Source organism: Trachemys scripta, chromosome 4 (genome assembly GCF_013100865.1).
Source record: "Trachemys scripta elegans isolate TJP31775 chromosome 4, CAS_Tse_1.0, whole genome shotgun sequence".
NCBI classification, from domain to species: Eukaryota; Metazoa; Chordata; order Testudines; family Emydidae; genus Trachemys; species Trachemys scripta.
Window position 1 is genome coordinate 31,238,316 of NC_048301.1, and position 25,758 is coordinate 31,264,073.

Sequence of the window (25,758 nt, forward strand, 5' to 3'; positions counted from 1 at the left end):
AGGTCTTAAGTCCAATGGGACATTGCAGTGCTACAGGTCACGTGCCGATCCCTGGGCCTGTTGGTGAACGACAAGAAGTCAACATTCTATCTGGTGCAAAGGATAGAATTAATCGGAGCGGTGCTCGACTCCACCTGTGCCAGAGCTTTCCTGCCACAGGATTGGTTCCAGACAATGATGGACCTCATTGCGGGGGGGTCTCTGGGTTCTCTCTAACCATGGTCCGGGTATGTCTGCATCTGCTGGGCCACATGGCAGCATGTATGTATGTCGTCCACCATGCAAGGTTTCAGAATGCGACCCTTGCAGCAGTGGCTGGCGACAGTTTATTTCCAGTCCAGAGATTACCTGCACAAGATCCTTTCTGTCCCACCAGTGATACTTTTCTCCCTGCAATGGTGGACCGACCCCAAGGCCCTCCTGGAAGGAGTTTCATTTGACAGCCCGCGCCAGTCGGTCAAACTGGTATCGGACGCTTCGGCCATCATCTGGGGAGTGCATCTAGACAAGCTACAGACACGGGACGTGGTCCCCAGAGGAAATGACGTTGCACATAAATGTCAAGGAGTTCAGAGTGGTATGTTTGCCCTGCGGGGTCTTCCCACTGCATCTGTCAGGCAAAGTGGTGAGACAGTTTATGGACAATACGGCCTCGATGTTCTACATCAACAGGCAAGGGGGAGCACGCTCGTCGTCTCTCTGTCAAGAGGCTCTCCGATTGTGGGATTTCTGCATCAAGCACGCCCTCCACCTGGAGGCCTGCCACCTCCCTGGTGTCAGGAATGCACTGGCAGATCGCCTCAGCAGGTCCTTTTTCTCTCACCACGAGTGGACGCTCCATCCGGAAGTAGCCTGAACGCTCTTCTAGAGGTGGAGAATTCCCCAAGTGGACCTGTTCGCCATCAGACAGAACAAGAAATGTCATCAGTACTGTTCCCTGCCGGGTCTGGCCGAGGACTTTCTCTCAGACGCCTTCTTCCTGTCATGGTTGGGGGGTCTGATGTACGCATTCCCACCCATCCCGCTTATCATCAGAGTCCTGTCGAAGATCAAGAGAGACAAGGCCCAAGTCATCCTTATTGCCCCGGCGTGGCTGTGCCAACATTGGTTCGGCACGCTGATGGACCTAGCAGTGACCGCTTTCTGACCCCTTCCTGACCAACTGGATCTGATTTCGCAAGATCATGGGCATCTCCTCCAATCCAGCCTCACCTCTCTCCATCTCATGGCATGGATACTGCATGGTTGAACTCAGAAGAGCAGGCCTGCTCTAACGAGGTCCAACAAGTCCTCCATGAAAGGTGGAAGCCTTCCACCAGAGCTACCTACCTGGCCAAGTGGACAAGGTTCTCCTATTGGGTGTCTGAGCATAGCATCTCTCCGTTGTGCTCCTCCTTACAATCTATTTTAGATTACCTGCTTCATCTTAAGAACCAGATACTGGCCCTCTCTTCCATCAGGGTGCACCTTGTGGCCCTTTCCACATTCCACCCGCTCATTCAAGGTCAGATGGTGTTCTCACACGACATGTCGATCAGATTCCTGAGAGGCCTCGAGAGGCTCTTCCCGCCGGTCCAGGCCCCTATCCTGCAATGGGACCTTAACTTAGTTCTTTCTAGGCTCATGGGCCTGCCCTTTGAGCCTTTGGGCTCCTGCTCCCTTTCCCACCTATCATGGAAGGTCGCTTTCCTTGTGGTGGTAACATCGGCAAGACGATGTCAGAGATTAAAGCCCTGACGTCGGAGCCGCCGTATACGGTGTTCTGCAAGGACAAAATTCAACTGCGACCCCATCTGACTTTTCTGCGGAAAGTGTTGTCTTCCTTCCATGTCAACCAGGACATCTTCCTCCCGGTGTTTTGTCCCAAACCACACACCACTAGTGAGGAAAGGAGGCTGCACTCCCCGAATGTCAGATGTGACCTGTTTTTTTACCTGGAGCATACCAAGCCCTTCCGCAGGTCGACCCAGCTCTTTATCGTGACAGCAGACAGGATGAAGGGCCTTCCGGTGTCCTCGCAGACGATTTCCAACTGGATCACCTCCTACATCTGGACCTGTTACGAGCTGGCACAGGTCCCACTGCCACCGATCATGAGGGTCCATTCGACCAGAGTCCAAGAGTCCTTGGCGGCCTTCCTGGCACACATTCCCATCCAGAACATTTGCACAGTCGCAACATGGTCTTCTGTTCATATTCATGGCGCATTATGCCGTCACTCAGCAGACCAGAGATGATGCTGGGTTCGCCAGAGCTGTGCTACAATCTACATGTCCATGAACTCCTACCCGCCTCCATTTGTACTGCTTGGGAGTCACCTAATATGGAATGGACACGAGCAAGCACTTGAAGAAGAAAAGACAGTTACCTTTTCCCTTACTGGTGTTCTTAGAGATTGTCATAAACATACAGCTATGAGTAGCATAAAATCCCTCCTTTAACTGTAAAGGGTTCAGAAGCTCAGATAACCTGGTTGGCACCTGACCAGAAGGACCAATGGGGGCGGGGGGAATACTTTCAAATCTGGGAGAAGGGGGGAGAGAAGGCTTTGTTTTGTGCTCTGTGGGTGTTCTCTCGGGAAACAAAGGGAGAGACCAAGCAAGTAATCCAGCTCCTACTGAAATAATACATCTAATATTACAAAAATATTAAGTAATAGTAAGGAAATACGTTAGAGTATCTTTTGTTTTAGCTTGTAAATTTTCCCTATGCTAAGAGGGAGGTTTATTCCTGGTTTTTTGTAACTTTAAAGTTTTGCCTAGAGGGGAATCCTCTGTGTTTTAACTCTTATTACCCTGTAAATTTACCTTCCATTCTAATTTTACAGAGGTGTTCTTTTACATTTTTTCCTTATAATAAAAGTTCTGATTTTAAGACTCTGGGTTTTTAGTGTCCCAAAAACCCAAGGGTCTGGTCTGTGCTCACCTTGGTTACTCTCAAGCCTTCCAAGGAAAGGGCATGAAGGGGTTTGGGGGGATATTTGGGGAAAACAGGAACTCCAAGTGGTCCTTTTCCAAAATCTTTGTCTAACTCACTTGGTGGTGGCAGTATACTGTCCAAGGACAAGGAAGAATTTGTGCTTTGGAAAAGTTTTTAACCTAAGCTGGTAGAAATAAGCTTAGGGTGCCTTTCATGCGGGTCCCCACATCTGTACCCTAAAGTTCAAAGTGGGGAGGGAACCCTAACAGAGATGTGTTGCTCATGTCCATTCCATGACCCGCCCTCCTTCCCCACTGTCGGAGTTTCCAGCAAGAAGGAAATGAGCTTTGGGGGAGCCGGCGGCACCCCTTATACTGAGGCATGTGCGCGCCACTCCAGAGGGTTCCAGAGCTGGTCCCCTACGGATACCACTGAGAGAAAAGCTTCCAGCACTGGTGCATATGGCGAGCAGACACACGAAATATGGAATGGACGTGAGCAGCACATCTTGAAGAACACCAGTTACAGAAAAGGTAACTGTCTTTTTCCCAAACGCTTAGACAAACTCACTGGTAAAGAGAAAACATTAAATGAAGTTTATTAATTACAGAAAGATAGATTTAAAGTGATTATAAGTGGTAGGCATAAAGGTCAGAGATAGTTACCTAATACTCATTCTAAATCCTAAACTTCATTATTCTCAGTAAGATTTGAATCAAACAGTTTTTCTCACTCCATTGGATGTTGCAGGCAGGTTACAGTTCTCAATACACAGTTTGAATTCCCTTCTCAGCCTGGGACCAATCTCCCCAGTTAATATATGGAGATATACCTATCTCATAGAACTGGAAGGGACCCTGAAAGGTCATCGAGTCCAGCCCCCTGCCTTCACTAGCAGGAACAAGTACTGATTTTGCCCCTGATCCTGAAGTGGCCCGCTCAAGGATTGAACTCGCAGCCCTGGGTTTAGCAGGCCAATGCTCAAACCGCTGAGCTATCCCTCCCCCCAGAGTTCCAAGTCCTTGTCTTCCCAGTGTCCTTGTTGCCTTCAGAGTAGGTGGAGGAGGTGGTCTCATGATGTCACTGTCCCTTACTTTATACTCTCAATTCATGTCCCTGGAAAAACAATGGCCCAGATGTCCTGGTGGGCTTTGCTGAGTCAGAGTTGAGCAGTCCCTATTGTGTGGTGCTTGCGCAACTGTCTCTTATTGAATTGTAAATCTCTTGTTTACAATTCCTCTGCTGGTCCATGGTTGGTGATAGTTGTTTAACGCCTGCCTGGGTGTGGGTCACCTCCTTTGTTGTCCCTGGAGAGCTGGCTGTGGGCATCACCCAGACTTGCAACATATTTCAATAACAGCCATATAGCAGAATCTCATAACTTCATACACAATAACGATGTACATATTTTAACAGAACAGTGAGTTTCAGCAATCATGATTTTTAATATAATAGCTTACAAGACATGGTTTGGAAGAAATATCACAACCATATACAAATGATGATTATGGAGGTTACAGAGTGCTACTTTGAGGTACAGCCTCCCTCATGTCACACCCCCAAAGCCTCAGACTCTATCTGGTTTTGACCTTTGGTGCATATATGAACTCCGACTTCGGTATCAGGTTGTCTTGTCTTTGGACTCTGACCTCCCAGATTCGACTTCTGTTCTGCACCTGGCCTCTGGCTACGGTTCTGATCCTGGTTTGTCTACAGACTCTGATCTCGGTCCTGTCCTGCCCCCAGATCTCACTTTCAGGGCCACCCTTGGCCCAGACCCAAACCTATGCCTCGCCGTGACCCATGCTGCAGCCATTAGGCCTAATTATTGGAGGCAGTGCCTGATAGCATGTGCCTGTATTAAAGTGTATTTTGTTTTAAGGGGCCCAGCTTACCAAACGGTCCAGATTGTTCTCTGTGATTGACCTGTCCTCCTCATTATTTACCTCTCCACCAGTGTTTGTGTCACCTGCAAATTTTATTAGCAGTAATTTTGTTTACTTCCAGCTCATTGATTAAAAAATAGCCTGCCCCCTACCCCCTCACAGGGTCCCTGAGCTTGAGCCCCAAAGGTGTACATCACAATTTTATAGCCCCATAGTCCGAGCCCTGCATATGGGTCAGCCGTGGGTGTTTAATTGCAGTGTTGACATACCCTCAGTAATCTTTCCTCTGAAATGCAGGTGACAGAATCCTGGGGGCCTGTGAACATGTTTGAAGTGCAGTTTTATTGTAAGCTTGTGGCTGACTGTTGATCTTGCTCAAGAAGAAATTTTTACATACTTCTTGTAAAATTCCTCACATTGGCCTTTGAGTGAAAGTGAGATACATTGAATAGCATTACTGTGCCCTCAAAGCTATTTTTTAGTGTCTACACAGTTTACCATGTCTGACCTCCATTTGGATGGGGCAGTTACAGAGGGAAAGTACATCACTACTGAGGAAACCTCTAAACACGATGTCTTGTGCCTTTATAATGTCCGATTCTGTTACCTGGTTTTCAAATTGATATTGGAATGCTCATTTCAATGAAATTTGAAATGAGGATGTATCCATGGGGATGAAGTATGCCCTATAACTTTAGATATAGATCTCTTCTTTTGTATCCCAAGTATTTTGTGAGTAGTGTCCTTCGTTAGATTCAAACTGTTTGCACTTTTTTAATCCATTACAGTTTAAGCCATGTTTGAAGAAAAATAGAAAATACATAATTAGCTGCCTATAGCGAAGTGAAAAGGTACCATACCATATCAAGTATTTTTAAAATATGCCTTCATTCTAGAGTTCTGGTACCTTTGAAAATGGTGACTTATTGTATTGTAATTTTTATACATTTCAGTGTATGTTCTCTGTCATATCAGCACTTGCAGCAGGCCTATTGGTATTGATGCAAATTACTTTGTGCTGGAATGCCTATGGTATGAATCATTATCTGTAAAATATTGATTGGATCAATGATACAAGATTACTTTCTTCCACTTGCTGTTGCTATATGGCTTGTCCTCTTTTTCTCATTTTCAGCATCGAATCATCCCTTATGCTATTATTTTCTATTCTTTCCTTCTGAGCAGACTGTTACAGTTAAATGAGTTTGTTGCAGTTTCACTTAAATTCCTTCAAAATGTGCAGTGCTAGTGAAGTTGCCCCTTTCAGGAAAGGGGCAAGTGTCAGCACTGCGTAATGTTTGGGAGCATATTGGTCTGACATATCTTTATTTCTTCAGATACTGTACAATAAAAATTTACCTGTAAAGTATTAGAATCTGCTTCAGACTTTGTAACTGATGTCCTAATTTTGAGAGTCTACCCTTAAAAAGCTGTAATGACCTTTTTGATTACAAATTGCAGCTATTGAAGTCACAGTTTAAAATATCTTGATAATTGTAGAAAAACTCATACCACTGGGAAAGATTTCCTTGCTTTGTAAACACAAGAAGTACTTTGTAAGCATGATTTAGTCTTGTGAATTTCATAAAAATGCTCAGTCCTTATGAGTGATGAAGCAAATACTAAAAGCGTCCTTAACCTGCTGGTTTCCTGCAGCAGTTAACAATGGGTTCCTTGTCTTTTACTAAATCAAAAGATCGTCTTTGCTATGAGACCCTTTCATTCGAGGTTTATTTAAGAGTTGAAACATTTAATTCAAGGTTATCAAATTCAGTGCATAAGGTGATTAGGTTGGTTATAAGAGCTTCAATGAGTACATTGTATTGAAAGCCCTCTCTAGCCTATTTTTAAAAATATGTAAGTGGAAAATATTGGCATTTATTTCACAACTCTAGTTTGGCTTGTTAGTCTAACTAACTAAACCTAAACTAACTCTAGTGTCACTGACACTATGAAATGAAAACACTTCTTCTGAGAACTTTGGGCTCACTGTTCTAGGAGTAAAATGATCAAATGTCTGTTTGCCTTTTGACAAAGGCATGTATAGGTTTCAACACAGGAATAGTTCTAACTCAAGCCATTTCCCCATATTGCTGATGCCTACAGAACAGTGGCGCTTGCCTGCTAGTATATATAATTCAATACATTGGTGAATATTCAGGACAAGAGTTGATAAGAGCTGGCAACTCAGCACTGACTTATTTTTGATAGGCTGGGTGCTCTACAAATCAGTAAGAGGAAGATTTTTATCTTTATTGAAATTATTTGGATACATATTGAGCAAAATTACTATTTTTTTTCTGTTTTGAAATGGGAAATGTACATCGTTGAGAGATGGATTGAAAGATTGTCCAGAGTTGGTGCTGCTTCTGTCAGGCCAAATGAAATGGTATCTGGCATCGTTTTGTCCTTTAGACATCTGCCTGTCACATTTAAGATCAGGATATGATACAGAAACAGCATTACTCACTCTGACTTCATAATTTCAGTGTATACAGGTCAGATGTGCTAATCTAGCTAGATCTTTTAGCAGTCTTAATAATGTCAAACATAAGGTGCTGTTGATATGTTTGTGAGACCTGGCACAGTGGAAGGAATCTGCTTAGAATCACAAAGCCCAGTCTTATTACCTGTTTTGTTTAACGTGTAGGTGAAGGCACTTGGGAAGCTGATAAGGGTTACAGTGTTCTCAACCTCCTGATGTTTGATAGCTTTGTCACCTTTTTATCAGACCCAGATTGAGCCATTGCCTTGTTTTTCCAAGGTCTGGCAAAAATGGGAAACTGGATGACAGTCAGTTTTCCAAGATGGAAGTGCTAGTGCTGGCTGCTGGTTAACTTCCAGATAAAATTCAAGTAGCTGGTCACCATCTGTAATGCCCTAATTGACCAGGAAATCCTGAGGGACATCTTCTCTGAGCTGCCACATAATCTGTATTCAGGTAGATATCTTAATCTAGCTATTGCAGGTATGATGTTTGTGAGATGGGGTAGGGCATTCTTGGTAGGTAGCAGGTGCTTGCCTCTGGAATTCACTACTGCCAGAAATTCATCAAATGCTGAGTTTACCCATATTCGGAAAGCCCTGAGAGCTGCACCTCTTGTCAATGGTTTTTGATTTAAAAAACCAAAAGGTCATAGAGTATTAGATCCCAATTAATGGGAAATAGATTTGCCTTAATCTCTGTGACTATAATGCTATAGTGCTCCTATAATGCTATAAGTATTTAAATGATAAATTGAAAAATCAAATAATAAACACCACTTTTATAACGCCGAGTTAAATCTGGGTCACTGGCCCTTAATGTGTCTCTACAATGAGTTCTGCATTTAAAGTCCAGACCTAAAAATAATTACCTCCACTGCTGTATGCTTCCTCTGTAATCTGTGTGAAATATCAGCTGGATAGAATGGCTATTACTGTTGTGAAGTCTTTTTCCCTTTGACGCTGTTTTTTCTCTTTATAGATGACATGGCAGAACTTCTCCTTGGGGAGTCCAAACTAGAACAGTTTTTGAAGGAAAATCCTTTTAAACAGGGCACTAGTCCCCGGGGTCCCCGGCCAAAGCTGACCGAGGTCAAGAAACATCTCACTGCAGCACTTGACAGAGGAAACCTAAAGGTATTCACATAAGTCTGGAGGAGGGGTTAGAAAATTAAGGATATAGTTGGAAGTTAATTGAGAAAAAAAGCTTTATGAGAGCTTCTGAGAGCTCAGATAATTCTCTGGTTACAGTGTTCTTGTTAAGCAATTTTATTACTTCCAGAATATCTTCAGTATTTTGGGATTTGATCCCTTTAATTTGCTTATGGAATTTTGTTCAGACAATTTTTTTCATTCTAATATTGAAAGATAACATTTAAAAGAAAGCTGTTGACCCCAGGGATGTTTAAAAATTCAAAAGAATTTTCAAGATGTCTGGTGAACAGCTTATTTTCACAGTGACATGATACTTGACACAGATAATGCATTTCAAGGAATAACAACACTTTGCATTCCCATAGTACCTTGCATTTGGTTATGTCAAAGTGTCTCACAAACATTACTGAAATAGTCTTTCAGCACTCCTACCCCAATAAAGATCCCCTTCTATGAAGAAAACAAAATCAATGTAAATATTCAGCACTGTAGTGAAACAGCAGATTTGTTCCATGTTTTGAGGAAAACCATACAAGACGTCTTTATCCTCGATTCTGCTTGGAGCCTATTCTGGCCCACCTTTAGATATTCATCATCAAACTATAATGCTTGCTGTTGGATGTGAAATATATATGTCCTCTCCTTCAAAGCACTTCACAATGCTCTCTCTCCATACTTATCCACTACTGCATATTACTGTGTCTCCCTCTTCCCCTTTGTCCCACCAATTATGCTATTTCAACACCCTATTTGTGGTTATATCTTATATATATATCTTCCACAGCCATCTTTGAGATTTCTTCCATGCCCTCCTTAAACTGATCTGTGAGGGTACTGACCTCTCTTCATGTGAATTCTTTTTCAAGACCCTCCTCTCCACTTACAAGAAATCAACCAAATTAAAATGACTAGGCTGAGGAGCAGTTGGGGAAAGCCAGTGCATAATTACTAAACTTAAAAAAACAGCGATAAATTTATAATTCATCATCTCCTACTCCTATCTTCATGTATTGGTTGTCATGTTAAATTTTAAACTTCCTGGGTGGCAAGGGTGTGTCATCTTAAATGTTTGTACACCACCTGGCGTGCTAGGATCCTAATCCTAATACAGATTCAAGGATGCTTACATAATGCAGATATGAAATATATATTTCCAAGCGTAAAAATGACTGGTAAGAATAAAATCACTGTTCTGTAGCTTGGTGAGGGACTCAATATGTGTTTTCCTGTAATAGCCTCCCAAATATTATCTGAAAATTTAACTACAGAATAAAAATAATAAACTGTAATCTGGGAATGAAAAATCTGCTGGAAAGGCTTCCAGAATATGGTGGAAATTACAGGGGTGCAGATAACTTTGTCATTTTTAAAGTGTTTTGCCTCAGAAAAAAATAGTTTCTTTATTCCTCTTTTTTCTAGCCAGAATTCTTACAAGAAGCCAACTTAATTATGGCCAAGTTAAACTATGTGGAAGGTGATTACAAAGAAGCTCTTAACACTTATGCCAGGGTTGAAGTTGATGACTTGCATCTTGTTGCTGTGCCTCCTTATAGGCTGAGGATGATTGCTGAAGCATATTCTACTAAAGGTAAGATTGCTCATCTCTATTTATTTATTGTGGTTGATTCTTTCAAATGAAATATTTCTACTTTTATTATTTTTGAATGAAGGAAAATTTGTTCATACTATATCAGTTGATACTGAGCTTAGATAGCAAAGTGATGGGTGCCTTAGAACTATCTGAAAGAAACGTGCATCCCTTTAGATTAATTTAAATACATGCTAGGTTGGTAGGACTGTTATTTCTGTCAACATTTCTGTTCTAGGCCTTCCCCCTCCATCCACCCATCCAAAACACATTTGTTAAGTGTTTATATTTTAACTGTTAAACCCCCTTCTGGCAAATATGCATTAGTAGTTTTTCAGCACAGATTCAAATGTTAAAATTGCACCCTCAACCTAAACGTTACATTTATGTCTGAAATTTTTATTTCCTGTAGTTAAAACGTAGCACCTGCTATTACTATAATTAAAAGGCATTAGAGAAAAGAAAATATTTGTCTTTATTTCCCCCTCAGTTTACTTAGTGCATTTGACAGCTCTTTGTGTATAGTTAGTTTCACTGTTTCCTTTGTGGAGTCAGTCACTTTTATTTGCTTAGATCTTTCACACACAGCCTGCTGCGGTTAGATCAGTAATCAAGTTGGCTTTTTATCAACTACACTTGGCCAGGCAGTTCCATAATAATAATAATCACAGTAATTATTAAATAAAATAACTGGTATGAATGGGAAGGTTTTCTTCTGTGGGATTTTATTTTGGGTGTGTACTGGTGTGGATTTTTTTACAAATGTATCCAAAAATTCAAATGATTTGTCTTAATTTTCCTATCTGAGTGGTATCATATCAGTGAAAGTTGTAATGCTTGTGTTGTGTCTAAGGATGGCAGTGCCACTTCAGTTTAGAGGCGTCTTTTATGAGCTACGTACACATAGCCTGTAGCTGTGTCAGTGTTTTGAGAATGCGGCAGTTTATGTGGCATAGTTTATGGAATTCACTATGTCTGGATGTTTTTGCTTGACTGGTGTATTAGACTTGGCTTTTGGAATGCATTTAAAATTTCTTGTTATGGCTGGATGAGTGCACAGTGTCATAAGTTATGTTTGCTGTCTTTCAGGAGATGGCTCAGTTGCATTTGCTGACAACCGATCAAAGAATTTTTCTAACATTTGTCTCGGAAAAGGCTGACTGTTTTCCACCAACTCAGTTCCCTGCTGAGTGCTGACTAGTATCAGGTGTACTGTAGACAAAGGTGAGGAAAATAGCAGCCTTGATTCCTAGAAGAGAGAAAAATATACTTCCTAAATCATTGCAATACTTAGATTAAAGGAAGTGGTAGGAAATTGAGGATATTCTTAATGTACTTTTTAAAAGAAATCTAGAAACATATGTTGGATACTCAGCAAATCAAAAATATAACAGTGAAGCCATCAACTGCTTCTCTTGGCTCCCCTCCCTTTTCTGCAGCCCAGCATCTCCCACAATTCTAGATGCCTGGACTGCTCTCCTCCTCCTCTCTCTCTCCAGCTCACAGAGGCAGATCACCTTTTTGGAGCTGCAGGGTCTGGCCACATCCCCTCTGCTCCTGCTTGCTGTCAGTTTTCTCTGCCTCTGAGGCAGCAAACAGTGGCAGTTTCTTTTGTGCCTGTCCTTACTCTATTTTAACTTTTCTTCACAGTGCAGTGCTTCTCCAGGTGCACAGTTTCTTCACCAGTGCCAAGAAAAGTTCTCTAGGTTTCATCCAGGAATTTATTTTCATGCTTCAGAGCCACAGGAAGCCTACCATAGCGCTATGCTTCCAACTGCTAGGATTCCTGGTGTCATGCATAGGGATCACTCCATGGGTACAATCACACATCAGAAGTCTTCAGGACTTCATACAAAACGTCTGGGACCACTCGCTGGAACACATGAAAGATCAAGTATGGGTTCCAACATAGGTATTGAACTCTTTGCAGTGGTTGTCAGCCCATGATAATGTTTGTAAAGGCTCCCTTATCTGCCTTCCAGATCCTTTAGTTCTTGCAAACAGGTCTGGGGAGCTCACTTGGAGCCCCAAACAGCGTAGGGCCTCTGGAGCAAGAAGAAAAAGGCTTGGAACATAAATCTCCTACAGCTAAGATTGGTCAAGTTAGCTCTGTGAAAGTTCCAGCCCTGGGAAACCGCATCCTGATTCAATCAAACAATAAGGCTGTGATTGCATATTTAAACAGCCAAGGGGGAACAAGGAGTTGGGCACTACACGCAGAAACAGCAGAAATAGTGAGCTGGGTAGAACCATTCCTTCTTTCCCTCAAAGTGATCCACATCAAGGGGGACCTGAACCAAAAGGCAGACTGGCGCAGCAGGCTCAGGGTCAACCATTCTGAGTGGTACCTGAATTAGCAGTTTTTCTATCTCATTGTTCAGATGCTTGGCTTCCCTTCAGCCAACATGTTTGTGAATCATATGAACACAGAGGCCAAAATACTTCACAAGGGAGGCAGATCACTGGGGGACAGTTGCCTTATTGCAGTTAGCTTCAGGGCTTACATGTTCTTCTTCAAGTGCATGCATGTGTCCATTCTATGTGCGCCCTGAGCACATCTGCTGGAAATTTTCCCCTTAATGGCATCCGTTGGATTGGCTCTAGTGTCCTCTGGTGTTGCGCGCTCATAGTGCTGGTATAAGGGGCCTTGCCGACCCTGCCTTCCTTCAATTCCTTCTTACCGCCCATGATTGTTGCTGGAACCTCTCATTGCTTAGACACTCTCCTCTCTCGGTGGTTTTTCTAACCTTTTAACGTAGGTAGTGCTCGTAGTTTTTAGTAGTTAGTGCAGTTTTGATGGTGTTAGATAGTTTGGATGCCTCCACTCTTAAATAGCAGAGTTGTCCTTCGTCCCAGTGCTGAGGCATGCCTTGGTCACTGGGGTTTAAGCCTTGTCTGTTGTGCAGAAAATCTATGCCTTTGAGCGACCCACACTTGAACTATCTCACATGTTAAGGGAAGCTCATAGGAAGGACCGCTGCCAAATTTGTAGCGTTCAAGCCCTGGACCCAGAAGGACCGCGCTGCTCGTTTGAAGCTCCTCCTCATGGAGGCAGTCTTAAGACCAGCCTTGGAGTCAGGTTCGGACTTGGCGCCGAACACTTTGCTGCAGAGCACTCCTCCATCAACAAGGGCCACTCGGCACCAATCATGATCTTGAAGAGTGGCCTAAGAAGAAACATCGCAAGCACCAGGAGAAGAGCCGTTCTTCAGTGCCAAAAGACAAAGGAGACAGGGAGATCGTGAGACCCATGTTTGGGCCACTCTTCATCCCTGATGCCCCACCTCCAGGTGCCCCCAGCCCTGGCACTGCAGTGTCCTACGATGGCCACTCAAGACCATTGTACCCGGCAGTTTGTGGTCCTGTTGATCCCCCCAAAGCCTTGGCGGCTGCAAGGTATCTTCTAACCCTCCCGGTACCAAGCTTCCCAGAGGGTCAGGGCTCGGCACTGCCAATGCCCCCAAGCAACAGGAAATCGATGCCAGTGCCTCATCCAGCACTGTGTCAGCTGTCCAAGGGGAAACTGTCTCTGACGGTCTCAAGGTCCTCTTGTCGGCCTTCACTGGCACCCAGTGGCACGGCATCCTCTGGTCTCCACAATGCACCTCTTCCTCCTCATCAAATTTGGACACAGAAGTGTACTCCCCCTGCCAAAGCAGCTGACCCTGCTGCTCCCCACGCTATTCCCACTCCATTACAACGTCGAGTTCGTTGGGACCTCTGGGTGCCTGGCCACTGTACCCGTGGGGCCCAACCACCATGCAGTGGCCCTTTTGGAACCCTTGTGGGTTTCCCCAACCACAAGGGACCTCTTTGAGATGCTCTTATTTGGTTGTTTCGGACACTAGAGTACTGCGCAGGGATACCCTGGAACCAGATTCCTGTAACGAACAAGGTACTGAACCCCAAGAAGCCCTGTAGGCTCCTGCGGACAGTGAGGCACCAATTGAGGCTCCCCATCATGCTTTAGCCTCCTCCTCATCCTCGCCGGATAAGGCCACAGTGGTACACGGGATATCTCCACCTCCAAATGACCATAAGGCATACCAGGACCTACTAAAATGGGTAGCCTCAAATCTAGGGGTCCAAGCAGAAGTGGTTAAGGAGGTGATGCATGGCCTTCTGGATATTCTGTCGCCAGTGGGCCCATCCAGAGTGGTTCTGCTGCTGCACGATTCCATCATGGACCCTATTAAAGCCTCTGGCATACCCCCCCCCTCACTTCCACTGATGGTGAAACACTCAGAGCATAAATACTTTGTTCCAGCCCAGGGGTACAAGTTCCTCTTCACGCACCCCTCCTGCCCTTCGGATCATGGGTGGTTGCGGTGGCCAATGAGGGAGCCCTCCAGGGACAGCCAAGCTCTACGCCCAAGTCAAAGGACCTTAAAAAGCTAAACCTCTTTGGGTGCAACACTTACTCTTCAGGGGGCCTGCAACTTTGTATAGCAAACCAGCAGGCCCTGCTGGGGTGCTATGACTTCAACATGTGGCAATTCTTGATTAAATTCAAGGATTTTCTCCCCCAGGACTCCAGAAAGGAGTTTTCATCCCTAACTGAGGAAGGGAAAACTGTATCTGCCTCCCTGCAAGCAACCCTGGATGCCACTGTCTCTATGGCTGGATCAATGGCGACTGCGGTGACAATGCATAGGAGTTCCTGATTGCAATCCTCAGAGCTCCCTCAGGAGGTATAACAGACCATCCAGGACCTCCCATTTGAGGGATCTTCTCAGAGCAGATGGATCCTAGACTGCATGACCTCCAAGACTCCAACGTGACTTTGAAATTCCTGGGGCTCTGCATACCGGCAGGTGCAAAGAAGCAATACGGTCTGCAGCAGCCAAGCCATTACTTTTTTTAGATAGCCAGGCAGGACCAACAGAGGAGAAGGAACAGAAGTTTAGGCGCAGGCCCCCTCCCCAGTCATCCTCACCAGGCCCTACACAGTCTGACTCCAGGCATCCTGGATTGTCAAAGCACTCATTTTGACAAGATGATTGAGCTTGATATATCAATCCCTTCTACATCGGATCCAGCTACCCAATTGTTTTCCAATCACCTTTCCCATTTCTTGGATGCCTGGACCCAGATTACTTCAGACCAATGGGTCCTCAAAACCATAGAACTGGGTTACGCCTTCCAATTCCTATCCACTCCACCTTGCCCCTCCTTTCCTCCCTCCATCCCTCTTCAGTGACACTTCTCACAAGCTCCTGTTGGAACAAGAAGTCCAATCCCTTCTTCGGGTGAGAGGCATGGAGCAAGTGCCCTCCCATTTGAGAGGAAGGGGGTTCTAGTCCCCCTACTTCCTAATCCTGAAAATCAAGAGGTGTGTGTGTGTGGTCTCAGACCCATTTTAGACCTCCACAGTCTCAACTGATATCTCAAGAACCTGAAATTCCGCATGTTCTCTTTGGCCTCCATCATCCCTTTGCTGGATCCTGGGAATTGGCATGCCACCCTCAATCTAAAGGACGCTTACTTCCACATTTCAATCTTCCCTGGTCACAGATGTTTCCTAAGGTTTGTAATGAACCAAAGTCACTAATAATTCATGGTGCTCCTGTTTGGCTTGCCGGCTGCCCCGGAGGTTTTCACAAAATATATGGCAGTAGTAGCAGCCTGACTAAGGAAAAGGGACATTCACGTATTTCCATACCTCCATGACTGGCTGATAAAGGGCTGGTCCTGAGCTTGAGTTGAGGCAGACATCTGTCTCATTCAATCAACCTTCAATGCGTTGGGCCTTCTGTTGAACTTTCAGAAGTCCACCCTGATCCCAGTCCAAAAGATAGAGTTCATAGTGTCAGTACTTGACTTGGTGCAAGTGAGAGCTCCGCTTCCAAATGACTAGTTCCTCGCTATTGCATCCCTGATAACAATCTCTCTGAAGTCATCCGATCACGACCACATGAGCAAATGCCTGAGCCTCCTGGGCTACATGGTATCGTGCACATACGTAGTGCAACAAACAAGGCTACAACTCAGACCTCTGCAAACCTGGCTAGCCATGGTCTACTCTCCCTCTTGCCATCACCTGGACTCAGTTCTCATGGTACTGGCCCATGTCCTAGACTCACTGCAATTGTGGCTGGACAGTCACATGGTATGTGCAGGGGTACCCTTTTCAAGGCCTCACCCATCCCTGTCCCTGGTATGCAACGCATCAGCCCTCGGTTGGGGAGCCCACTTAGGACCCATTCGAACCCAAGGCCTTTGGATCCAAGAGCTCTCCCTCACATCAATGTCAGGGAACTCAGGGCAGCATGTCTAGCATGCCAGGCATTTCTACTTCACTTGACAGGCAAATCTATTTCAGTCCTCACGGACAATACGACGGCTATGTTCTACATAAACAGTCAGGACAGTGCGCGTTCTTCCCCCCATGCCAGGAAGCAATCCTACATTTGTTCACTGCTGCCTACTTCCCAGTCAACCAGAATTGTGGGAAATGCTGGGCTGCAGAACAGAAAATTCGTACTGATAATTTTCTTTCTGCTAGCAGCATCTCTAACCGTTCTACCCACTTGATGACTCATGAGTCTAGGGTCAGGTATTAAGTGGAATCATTACCAGATGATGGTCTTCCTGGTCTAATGTACATATTTTTTCATTATCTCTGGAATATTTGTTAATGATGTTATGCAAGTTTTACAGCTTGGGAATAGCTCATCAGACAGCAAGCAGGAGCAGAAGGGGTGTGGCCGGACCACTAAAATGCTGATACACCTCTGAGTGCGGAGAGATGGGAGAGCAACCCAGATGTCCAGCATTATGGGAGATGCTGCTAGCAGAAAGGAAATTATCAGTAAGAAATTTTCCATTCTTATAATGATGGAGGAAAGGGCCCGGAAGCCTTTATGAAGACCATTCTTGCCCTGAGAGTTAGTAGAGTCTCCCTTCATCTAAAAAGATGTGCATAGAGATCTGGGGTCCCTAACTTTAGAAGAAAAGCTTTGGTTGGTTGGGTGGTCAGATTGGTTGGTGCTGTTGGCTTTTGTGGGTTTATTAGAATGTGTGTTTCTGGTTGAACTGGAGGTTCAGGGATAATAGGAATGTAGGTTGGGACAAGGATATTAAAGACATTATTTTCTTAGTGCCTAGGATAGTGATATCAGCTACAGAAAAGCCTACGAAAATGATGAATGTCCATTTGGTGTTTGAATCAAAATTAAATTAGATTAAAAAGAACTTGGAGCTGAGTTGTGCAGTTAGAATTTGATGTGTGATGGTTGAAAACTTGAATGTATGGGGGAATGCAGTGGAAGCTCAGCACTTGCTTGGGGGTAGTGTTTCTGAGGGAGGGTAGACTGATATTTGTGTTGGCGCTTAAAAAGCCAAGTTAATAATGGAAGAAATTCTGTTTTTCATATTTGCTTGTGGAGCACCCAAAGTGGTGTCAGTGCTCTGTAGAACACCAAGGAAGACAATTCTTAACCCAAGGAACCTAGGGACTAAGTAATATGAAATGTACCATAATTTGTCACTGTAAAATAAGACTCTACATTCCTTAAAAGAAAAAGGAAGCTCCTGCATGAGTTTTCATAGAGCAAGTGTCTGAAAGCAGTCTCCGCCAAATTGGTTGTTATCAAAACACAGTGCAAAAGTTCATTAAAAAGTATTTAAATACAATAGCCTGTATCAGAAAAATCTTAGCTTCTTCTTTCTTTCTCTCAAACTTGAAGATTCAGTGTCTTCACACCCCCACAGAGCTCAATTTAGAATAAGCCTGTCATCAAACTAGTGAACAAAAATCATCTGCGGGCTGCATTGCATTTGCAAAGAGAGTCTGAAAATCATTGTTACATAATGAAGGGATATTCATTCCTCTTAACCCTCCAGTAAACGTGGAACTTAGATCATAGTACTGCTTTTATCTCTAACTGAGGAGATACATGACTGTAAGAGGACTTAAAGGGAGGACCATGCCTGTGTAGTATGGGATTTATTACTAATAAATAAGTTAGAGGTTAAAAGAAACATCTGTTCCATTTTATTCTGTATGGGCTCTTATTCTGCACTCATCACTGTAGTATCTGAGCACCTTCCAGTAGTGCATTAAGCAACGTGGCTAATATTTCTCGCATTTTTGTACTCTCATTCTCTCTCCAGGGGGAGAAATGTGGGCTGAGGAGTGTTTTGTTTTGGAATTAAATATAAATAAATATATATATATATATATATATATATATATATATATATATAAATAATACATATGTATTTTGCTTTAAGTTTGCTAGAGAAGGCATGGTCAAAGAAATACTACTTGCACTTACAGCAGAAGGTGGTGAAGTTTGTGATGATCCTTAGTTCTTGTTGCGAGTTCATTCCACAGTCTTGGGTTGGGGCCCAGGGAAGCTTTGTCTCCTGCACAGATGAGCTTTACCCTGGGATAGAGAGTTCCATTGTGCCAGGGAAGTGAAATTGTCAATCACAGTCTTCATCAAATGTTCGATTGCTGCTGTATATTACTGTTTTGTCTTGAATCTGTATTTTTTTAACCCATGTGTGATGGGGTTGGGACTCGTCCCCTGGCGCCTCCTACTGGTTGTCTCGGGAATTAGCTCTGTCCAGTGGAGCGCCCCCTCCTGGTGGTGTCCCGTCCGTTGTCTCGCCCTCAGTTGGTGTGTGGACCCACGTCACTCTCCGGCTTGCGGCGTCCTCTTCCGGACCACTGCCCTCCGGCAGTGCCCTTTAGTCCATCCACACCCCCTTCCAGGGGGATGGGGGGAGGGTAAACAGGAGTCTTTGCACTGGCCTCAGCAGCCTGCCACAACCCCCTAGTCTAGCCCCTCTTACGTCAGGGGGCAGGTTGCAGCCTGACTCGGCCACTGCTCCACAGCCCGGTGCAGCACAAGGAGGAAAGGGGGGGACCCAGGCTCGCCCGCTACTCTGGGTCACGACCCAGGGACCCTCTAACGGCAGCCTCTCAGCCCTCCTTCTCTCCCCTTGCCTTCAGCCTTCCCTGAGTCACTTCCCCTCTGACCCCCATTGCACCCTCTGGGGCCTTCTACTCAGGGCCGGCAGTCTGGCAGGTATCAGGCTGAAGCTCCACTCTGCTTCCCTGAGCCTGCCCAGCACTGCGCTGTCCTGGGTGCTGGTCTCCTGCTCAGGAGACAGACCTTTCTCCCTGAAGGTCTGGGACAGACTGACTCTCTTCTCTCAGAGCAGTCTTTTTATAGGGCTGAGCCTGGCCCTGATTGGCTGTCTCCAATCCGGGCCCTGATTGGCTCCCAATAAGCCCTTCCCTTATTGGCTGCCGGGCTGCACAGGTGCACTGGCCTGTTGCAGCCCCCTCTAGCATGGGGGTGGGGCAGACACCCCATCACACCATGTATGATAGCATGGACAAAAATTAACAAGTAAACCTTGACCTTGATATAATACTTCCATTTCTAAAGCATCCTTTATAGTAGGTTTTCAGAGTGCCTTAGAGTCATAAATGAAATTAGCCTCACAACAGCAATGTGTGATAAATATTAACAACCCAATTTTACAGAGGGGGAAACTGAGCAATAGAGAGATTAAGTGATTTGTCTAGAGTGATGCAGGAAGTCTGATGCAAAGCTGTGACCTGGCCTTAGGTCTCCAGACTCCTGGTCGTGTGCTCTGAACCACAAAGTCAACCTTTTTTTTCTCTATGTAGAATCTTAATTGCACTAATACAGGCAAGTCTGTTTTAAATGAAGGCTTGAAACCAATTCAATAAAAGTGCTAATTTGGATTATGCTGGACCCTCAGATGAATGAAAAAGTTTGAATAATAACACCTAACACTTACTTGAAATATTTTCAATGTAACTATGTATCTGCAGGAAGTTTTAGTTAGTAAATGTCAAAGACAGAAAATCTGTTCATTACCAGTTTTTGTAACCACTAAGCAACCAATCTCTGGAGCTCCTTCGTGTTAGTGGGTGGTGCCACTGTAAAGAGTGAGCTGTCACAGCGAATGTGGAAACCCAAGGAGTAGCAATATTTTTGGCAGAGGTTTCTGTGTTACCAGGAGAAGCCTGGTAGCTATTGGTCTCCATTTTAGGTCATGTGAAAGAGGGTTTAAAAGTTATTTATTCACTCCTTTACACAACATCATCTGGTGCCAGGAGTATAGTATTGCAAGCAAGGCAGCACTGGTGCCATGGAAGACTGCCAAAAAATCTGTTAGTTTAATCTACAGCTGGTTTGTTTTGGGTGGTTGGTGTTGGTGTCCCCTATTTCCTCTTGGCCAGAGAAGGTAAGGTGGAAAATTATTTAATATAAAAATACTAAGAACACACCCACCTACCAAAAAGAGAGGAGAGAAATCAAGGGATTATAAAGCTGGTCTCTAGCTTCAGCAGGTCAGAGCAAGACTCAGTTGCTGGTTAGATCTCAACTCAGAAGTTTGAGCCAGAGTGACTTTTTGCCCTTTTTGCAGGATTGGCTGTTTTATGACTTACTACTGGAACTTTTAAATGCAGATAAATGTATTTTTTAATGGGGCCCTAAATTAAAATTTCACTTTTGATATCTACAGTGGCATCTTTTGACTACTTCTGCCTTTCTTCTCTTCCCTGTTTCCATAGGTCTACAGCCCATATCATCCCCATTTCAAATGGAGTGTGACTGCCATTTTTAAATGTGATTGTAGGGCATTTCTCTACCACACCTTACTTTGCTGTCCTTCTGTCTTATGTTGTGCTGTTGCTTGCAGCCTGCGTTCCCTTTCCACTCTCACTTATGGGTCATGACAAGACCAGGATGGGACCAGCAAGGGATTTTGGAGACTGTAAAAAATATTTGGGCTAGTCATGAATGTTGTCGTTGTTATCCTGGAAAAATATAACATTGCTAGCAGAATACTGCTTCAGATTTGAGCTGGTTGGAAAAATTCCAAAGAAATTTGTCAAAATTGAAATGGCGTGCAAAATGGTTTGAGTTTTCTGAAGCTTCGACAGAGCCCAGGCAGGATTCCGTTGGAAACCTGGCTGGTTTCCTGCCATCTCATCTGCTTGGCTCCTTGCAGCCTGCCAGGCAGACTTCCTTGAAGTCAGGGATCCTAGGGCTTTCTGGGTTTATGACTCTGGGACAGCTCATCAGGTCGACTGCCCTGGAGCTGGGACTCCATTCTCTTTTGTGGGGACTTTTGAAACATTTGGTTTTCATTCCAAATCAGAATGAAACCAAATTTCAACATCTCAAAATCATCTGCAAAATGGAATAATGTTTCTTTGCCCAGCTCTGCTTCAGATGTTATTGGCGTGCATATCACATATGCCAGAAACGGTAGATTTGATTTAATCATGGATTTCTACATAAAAGTGCATTCTTGTTGATTGTTAAAACTTTAATACATATTCTTCACAACTCAGAGATAGATGTAGGTTTCATTTTTAGAAGGTACACACTATACATTTTTAAAGAGATTTATTTTGAAAACTTTTCAGATTAGTTTTACAGCTACATCAGTAAATGAATGATTGGTTATTTCATTTACCAAAGGTAATTGAAGGAGATATTTATGAAGTCATTGGGAGGTGAACTATCTCCAATTCAACATGTTAATCATTAATATTTGGAGGATTTTCTTGCCATGCTGTATTAGGAGGAGAACATCACCAGACAGACATTTATATAGTTTTATTTAATTGTTTCTCACCTCTACATATTATTTATTTATTTAAAACATTTTTGTTGTTAACAAGCATGTTATCTCTGGAGACACAAATCCACAATTTGAGAACTGCAAAACTAAGCATCTCTGATGGTATCTTCTAGACTGAGCACTGAATCCCATTGGGTAGATAGAAAGAGTAACCATAAGATTGGGTCCCTTATCCATGAACTATTGGAACTCATTTACAAAACTTTTCTTAAACGTTACATGAATATATTGTGTTGTACTATAGAATTAGAATTTATAATCCCTATTCCATGATGAGATATCTTTGAGCTATAATGTATCTTAATTAAAATTATCTTTAGATAGGTTTTTTCCTCAAAAAGCATTCTATTAAAAAAATCTGATTTAAATAAAAAAAATCTGATCTTTTTATTTTTTAAAGCATTGATTTTTATCCACCCTGGCCAGAAATTCTGGTGCTGAAATGATTTAGGGAAGAAACATGCCTAGAGCTCTCTGGATTTTTGTATTCGGATGTGTAACTTTTTTATTTCTGTAAGAATTGAATTGTAAGAATCAGTGTTATATTGGCATTTTTGTACCTGGTATTTTTATGAGGATATTTAGAGTTATAGCTAAACAATGAAAACCTCTGTAATACCAGGTCATAGTTGCCATTACTAGCATTAATTTGCCATAGCAGTTAGTTTTTCTATTTTGTACTTTAAACTTTGGCAGTTCTGAGATGTTGTGACACTGGGCATATTTGTAGATCATTCAGACTTGTACTTTATTCCTCCTTGTTTTACAGTGTTCATCTATTTTATGCTTTCATTTGAGTGATGACTAGTAGTTACAGTAGTGATATGTAGTAGTTAAAGCATTAGCAAACCACAGTTTTGATGTTAAATGTAGGATTGTTTTGATTAAATGAATGAGTTGAGTATCAAGAAGAGTTATTTGAGATGTTTTATAAAAATCAGAAACAGATGTGAACTTTGCCAACCTTTGTTAAAAGAGAAATTTTATATTATTCTTAATTGGAATAAGAAATGGGTCCAACCCCTACTCCTCCTGAGTTTCTGAGACTCACTTCTTGAAGATCTCAAACTTTAATTTAAAAATACTTTAAATACTGTTTATCATTTTAAATTTTGTTTTCCATTCAGTCCCTTTCATAGGTTTAAAATTACATTTATTTAAATACTGTTTTTGTCATTTGGCAAACACTATATATCTGTTTTAAAACCTGCAGTTTCATATGGAATACAGCTACAGGTCAACACAACTTGCTTGTACTTTCTTGGTGTAGTTGCAATCATCAGTTACATTATCTCAGCTCTAGGAAAAACCTGTGTTTGATTAGTTTGTGCTCCCTCTGCTGGCTGGTCTTGTAGCAGCAAAGTAGAAGTATTACACAGAGTCACTCATAAATACAGTAGTGGCATATTTGCAGACAGAGGTGGATTTAAAATCAAATTGTACTTGGGAACAGTTGTTGTGGGTTCTTTGTGTCTTCATAATTGCACTTGATGCTTAGCCATCAGGATGATAGGCATCTTATAACAATACCTTAACTTGTTGTTTCCCCTCCTGGAGACATGCTAGTCTAGTCCAGAAAGGATATGAGCAGATGAGGGTGAGGGACAGTGAGGGGTGGGGACCTGCCTGGCCCTTTATCCAAACCATTATGGCAAACATTTTGCTTTAAATATAGCAGTAGATAGATCCTTGAAATTTGCCTTCTCATCCTGCAGCAAAGCAGTGCCCAATATAGCTAGCCACAGGAGCAGCTAATATGTATGCTCTAAAGGGTCAGGAAACCATTCACCAGCTCAGATTTTGTATGTGCTCTCACAGCATGCAATTCAGCTGTAACAACCTGTGTCCCTGGCCGTATTACACAAGGGAGCAAAAGTATGTGTCGCTGGCCGTATTATACAAGGGAGCAAAAGCAAGAAAATGCTCAAATTAATACAAATATGAGAAGAAATAAAATGAAATGGAGGAAAAATAAGAGACACAAAGTGAGGGAAGGTACTGTACGGGGGAAAAAAAAGAGGAGTTAACGGTGCCAGGGTATGGCTTGAGGAAATATGGGGAAGGGGCTCCGACCCCCCGGTCTATTGTAAGCAGGGAAGCCAGCAACAGAGATTGAGAACTGCCACCTTTGGCAGACCAGATCACTGTTTTAAGATGGGTTTAATTTTGGATCTTAAGTATCCATTTAATTGGTTTATATTTACTTTCATGAGTAAACCCTTTTAATCAGAAATGTCTAGTATACTGGGGGGAGGGGATGTTGAGGGAACTTGACACATTTTATGGTGTCTGAAATGAGATAAACATTCTGAATCCATAACAGAATAATTGAAGACCTTGAGAGGGTTTTATTATATGGTTTGTGCCTGATGTCTGCCCAGTTCTGAACTTCCCTTGTATCTTATTCCCTGTAATTGTAAAGGAAATTGAGGCAGACAAGACTGCAAAGGTAGGATGGGGAAAAAGTGATGCTGTTACCCTACAGTAATTATTTTAGAAGGGTATATTAGGAGTCTGCTTTAATAAAGGTTGAAGCGGATATTGTCTCCAATAAGTTCTACAGGCTTCAACGATAAATTAATTAAATAAATGTAGTGAAAAATAAATAAAGGTTGTAATGTAGACCATTTTGAAAATCTGTTTTCTGTTTTTCCTGGCAAATTTTTGTTTCTTTGAGAAAGAAGTGATGAGATTCTTGCAAGTAGAATATCTTTTCCAATGGGACACTCAAGATAAACTGTTCTTTAGAGGAGCGTAACACTTATCTGTAACAGGCTTAAATAACAAACATTTAGTTAACTGGCAAATAAGTTTATTGAAATGTTATGTACCATCGCTGATTCTGTTTCGGTAGTTCAGAAGACAGAGTAGGAATATGAATTTCTGGTGCTACCCCTGGCCCTTGAATTAGTGAGTCTCCTGAAAGGGCTTGCAAATGAAAATTAGGATGCAAGGTGGGTGAGGTAATATATTTTATTGGGTCAACTGCTGTTGGTGAGAGAGGCAAGTTTTTGAGCTACACAGAGCTCTTCTTCAGGTCTGGGAAAGGTACAAAGACTGTCACAACTAAATGCAAGTTTGAACAGATAGCACATGTTCTAAGGCAGTGGTCTTTTTTGATCGCGCACCCCTATCAGTAAAAAAATTTTGAGCACACACCCCCTGCCACCACCCCAAACCGATAAAGCTCCCCCTCCCAAAAAAAGCGCTCCTCCTGCCTGCAAGGATCCTCTTGCGCACCCCACTTTGGAGACCACTGTTCTAAGGGACCATTCAAGAGGAAGTGATTCATTAATACCTCCGTATTCATGGGACAAAAAAAGGGGCTAGTGGGTTAAAGATTGTAGTAACCCATAATATTGATTGATTGATAGTAGACACTGGATTATGGTTTATTACAACAATCTGTAACCCACTAGCCCCCCTTTTTCTCCTATGACTTACTGGGTCGTTAATTGGCCTCTTAACAGTGAATGGTCTATTAGAATATGTAACTACTTACGTTTATCTCTTTGTTCTATCTTATATTTAGCTGTGACACTCTTAGTACTTTTCCCGAAACCTGAAGAAGAGCCCTGTGTAACTCGAAAGCTTGTCTCTCTCATTAGCAGCAGTTGGTCCAGTAAAAGATACTACTGCACCCATCTTGTCTCTCTAATATCCTGGGACCAATATGGCTACAGCAACACTTTATGCAAATGAAAATTGCAGTTTAAAGGTAAATCTCTTCTGCCAAAACTGCAAAACTCATACATTTTCATTTTATTAGAGGAGACTATTTTTGTTAACATTACTTATTACATTACAGTAAATTAAAAGACAAATTGTAGCCACCTAACTAGAAGGCTGTGTGAATGTGAGGGATGTCATATGCAGTGGTGTTGTAGCCATGTTGGTCCCAAGATATTAGAGAGACAAGATGGAGGATGGATGGTGTTTTATTGGACCAACTGCTGTTAGTGTGAGTGACAAGCTTTTGAGCTACAGAGTTCTTCTTCAGGTCACTGATCAGGCTTTTGCTGGCTGGAGCCCAGGCTCTAGGATCCTACGAGGTGAGAGGATTCCAGAGCTTGGGCTGCAGCT

At 43.0% G+C, this 25,758-nt stretch overlaps 1 protein-coding gene across 5 annotated transcripts in view; it reads left to right on the top strand.

Annotated features, from left to right (window-relative positions):
* TTC7B (tetratricopeptide repeat domain 7B) overlaps positions 1–25,758 on the top strand; it is a 315,699-nt gene that overhangs the window by 21,473 nt on the left and 268,468 nt on the right. For 4 of the 5 annotated variants that reach the window (XM_034768134.1, XM_034768135.1, XM_034768136.1 and 1 more), the window contains exons 2-3: positions 8,272–8,426; positions 9,864–10,032. In XM_034768134.1, coding sequence (XP_034624025.1) covers positions 8,272–8,426; positions 9,864–10,032 — 324 coding nt within the window. Of the gene's footprint in view, positions 1–8,271; positions 8,427–9,863; positions 10,033–25,758 lie in introns of those variants that run through there. The other variant, XM_034768138.1, reaches the window with a different exon arrangement.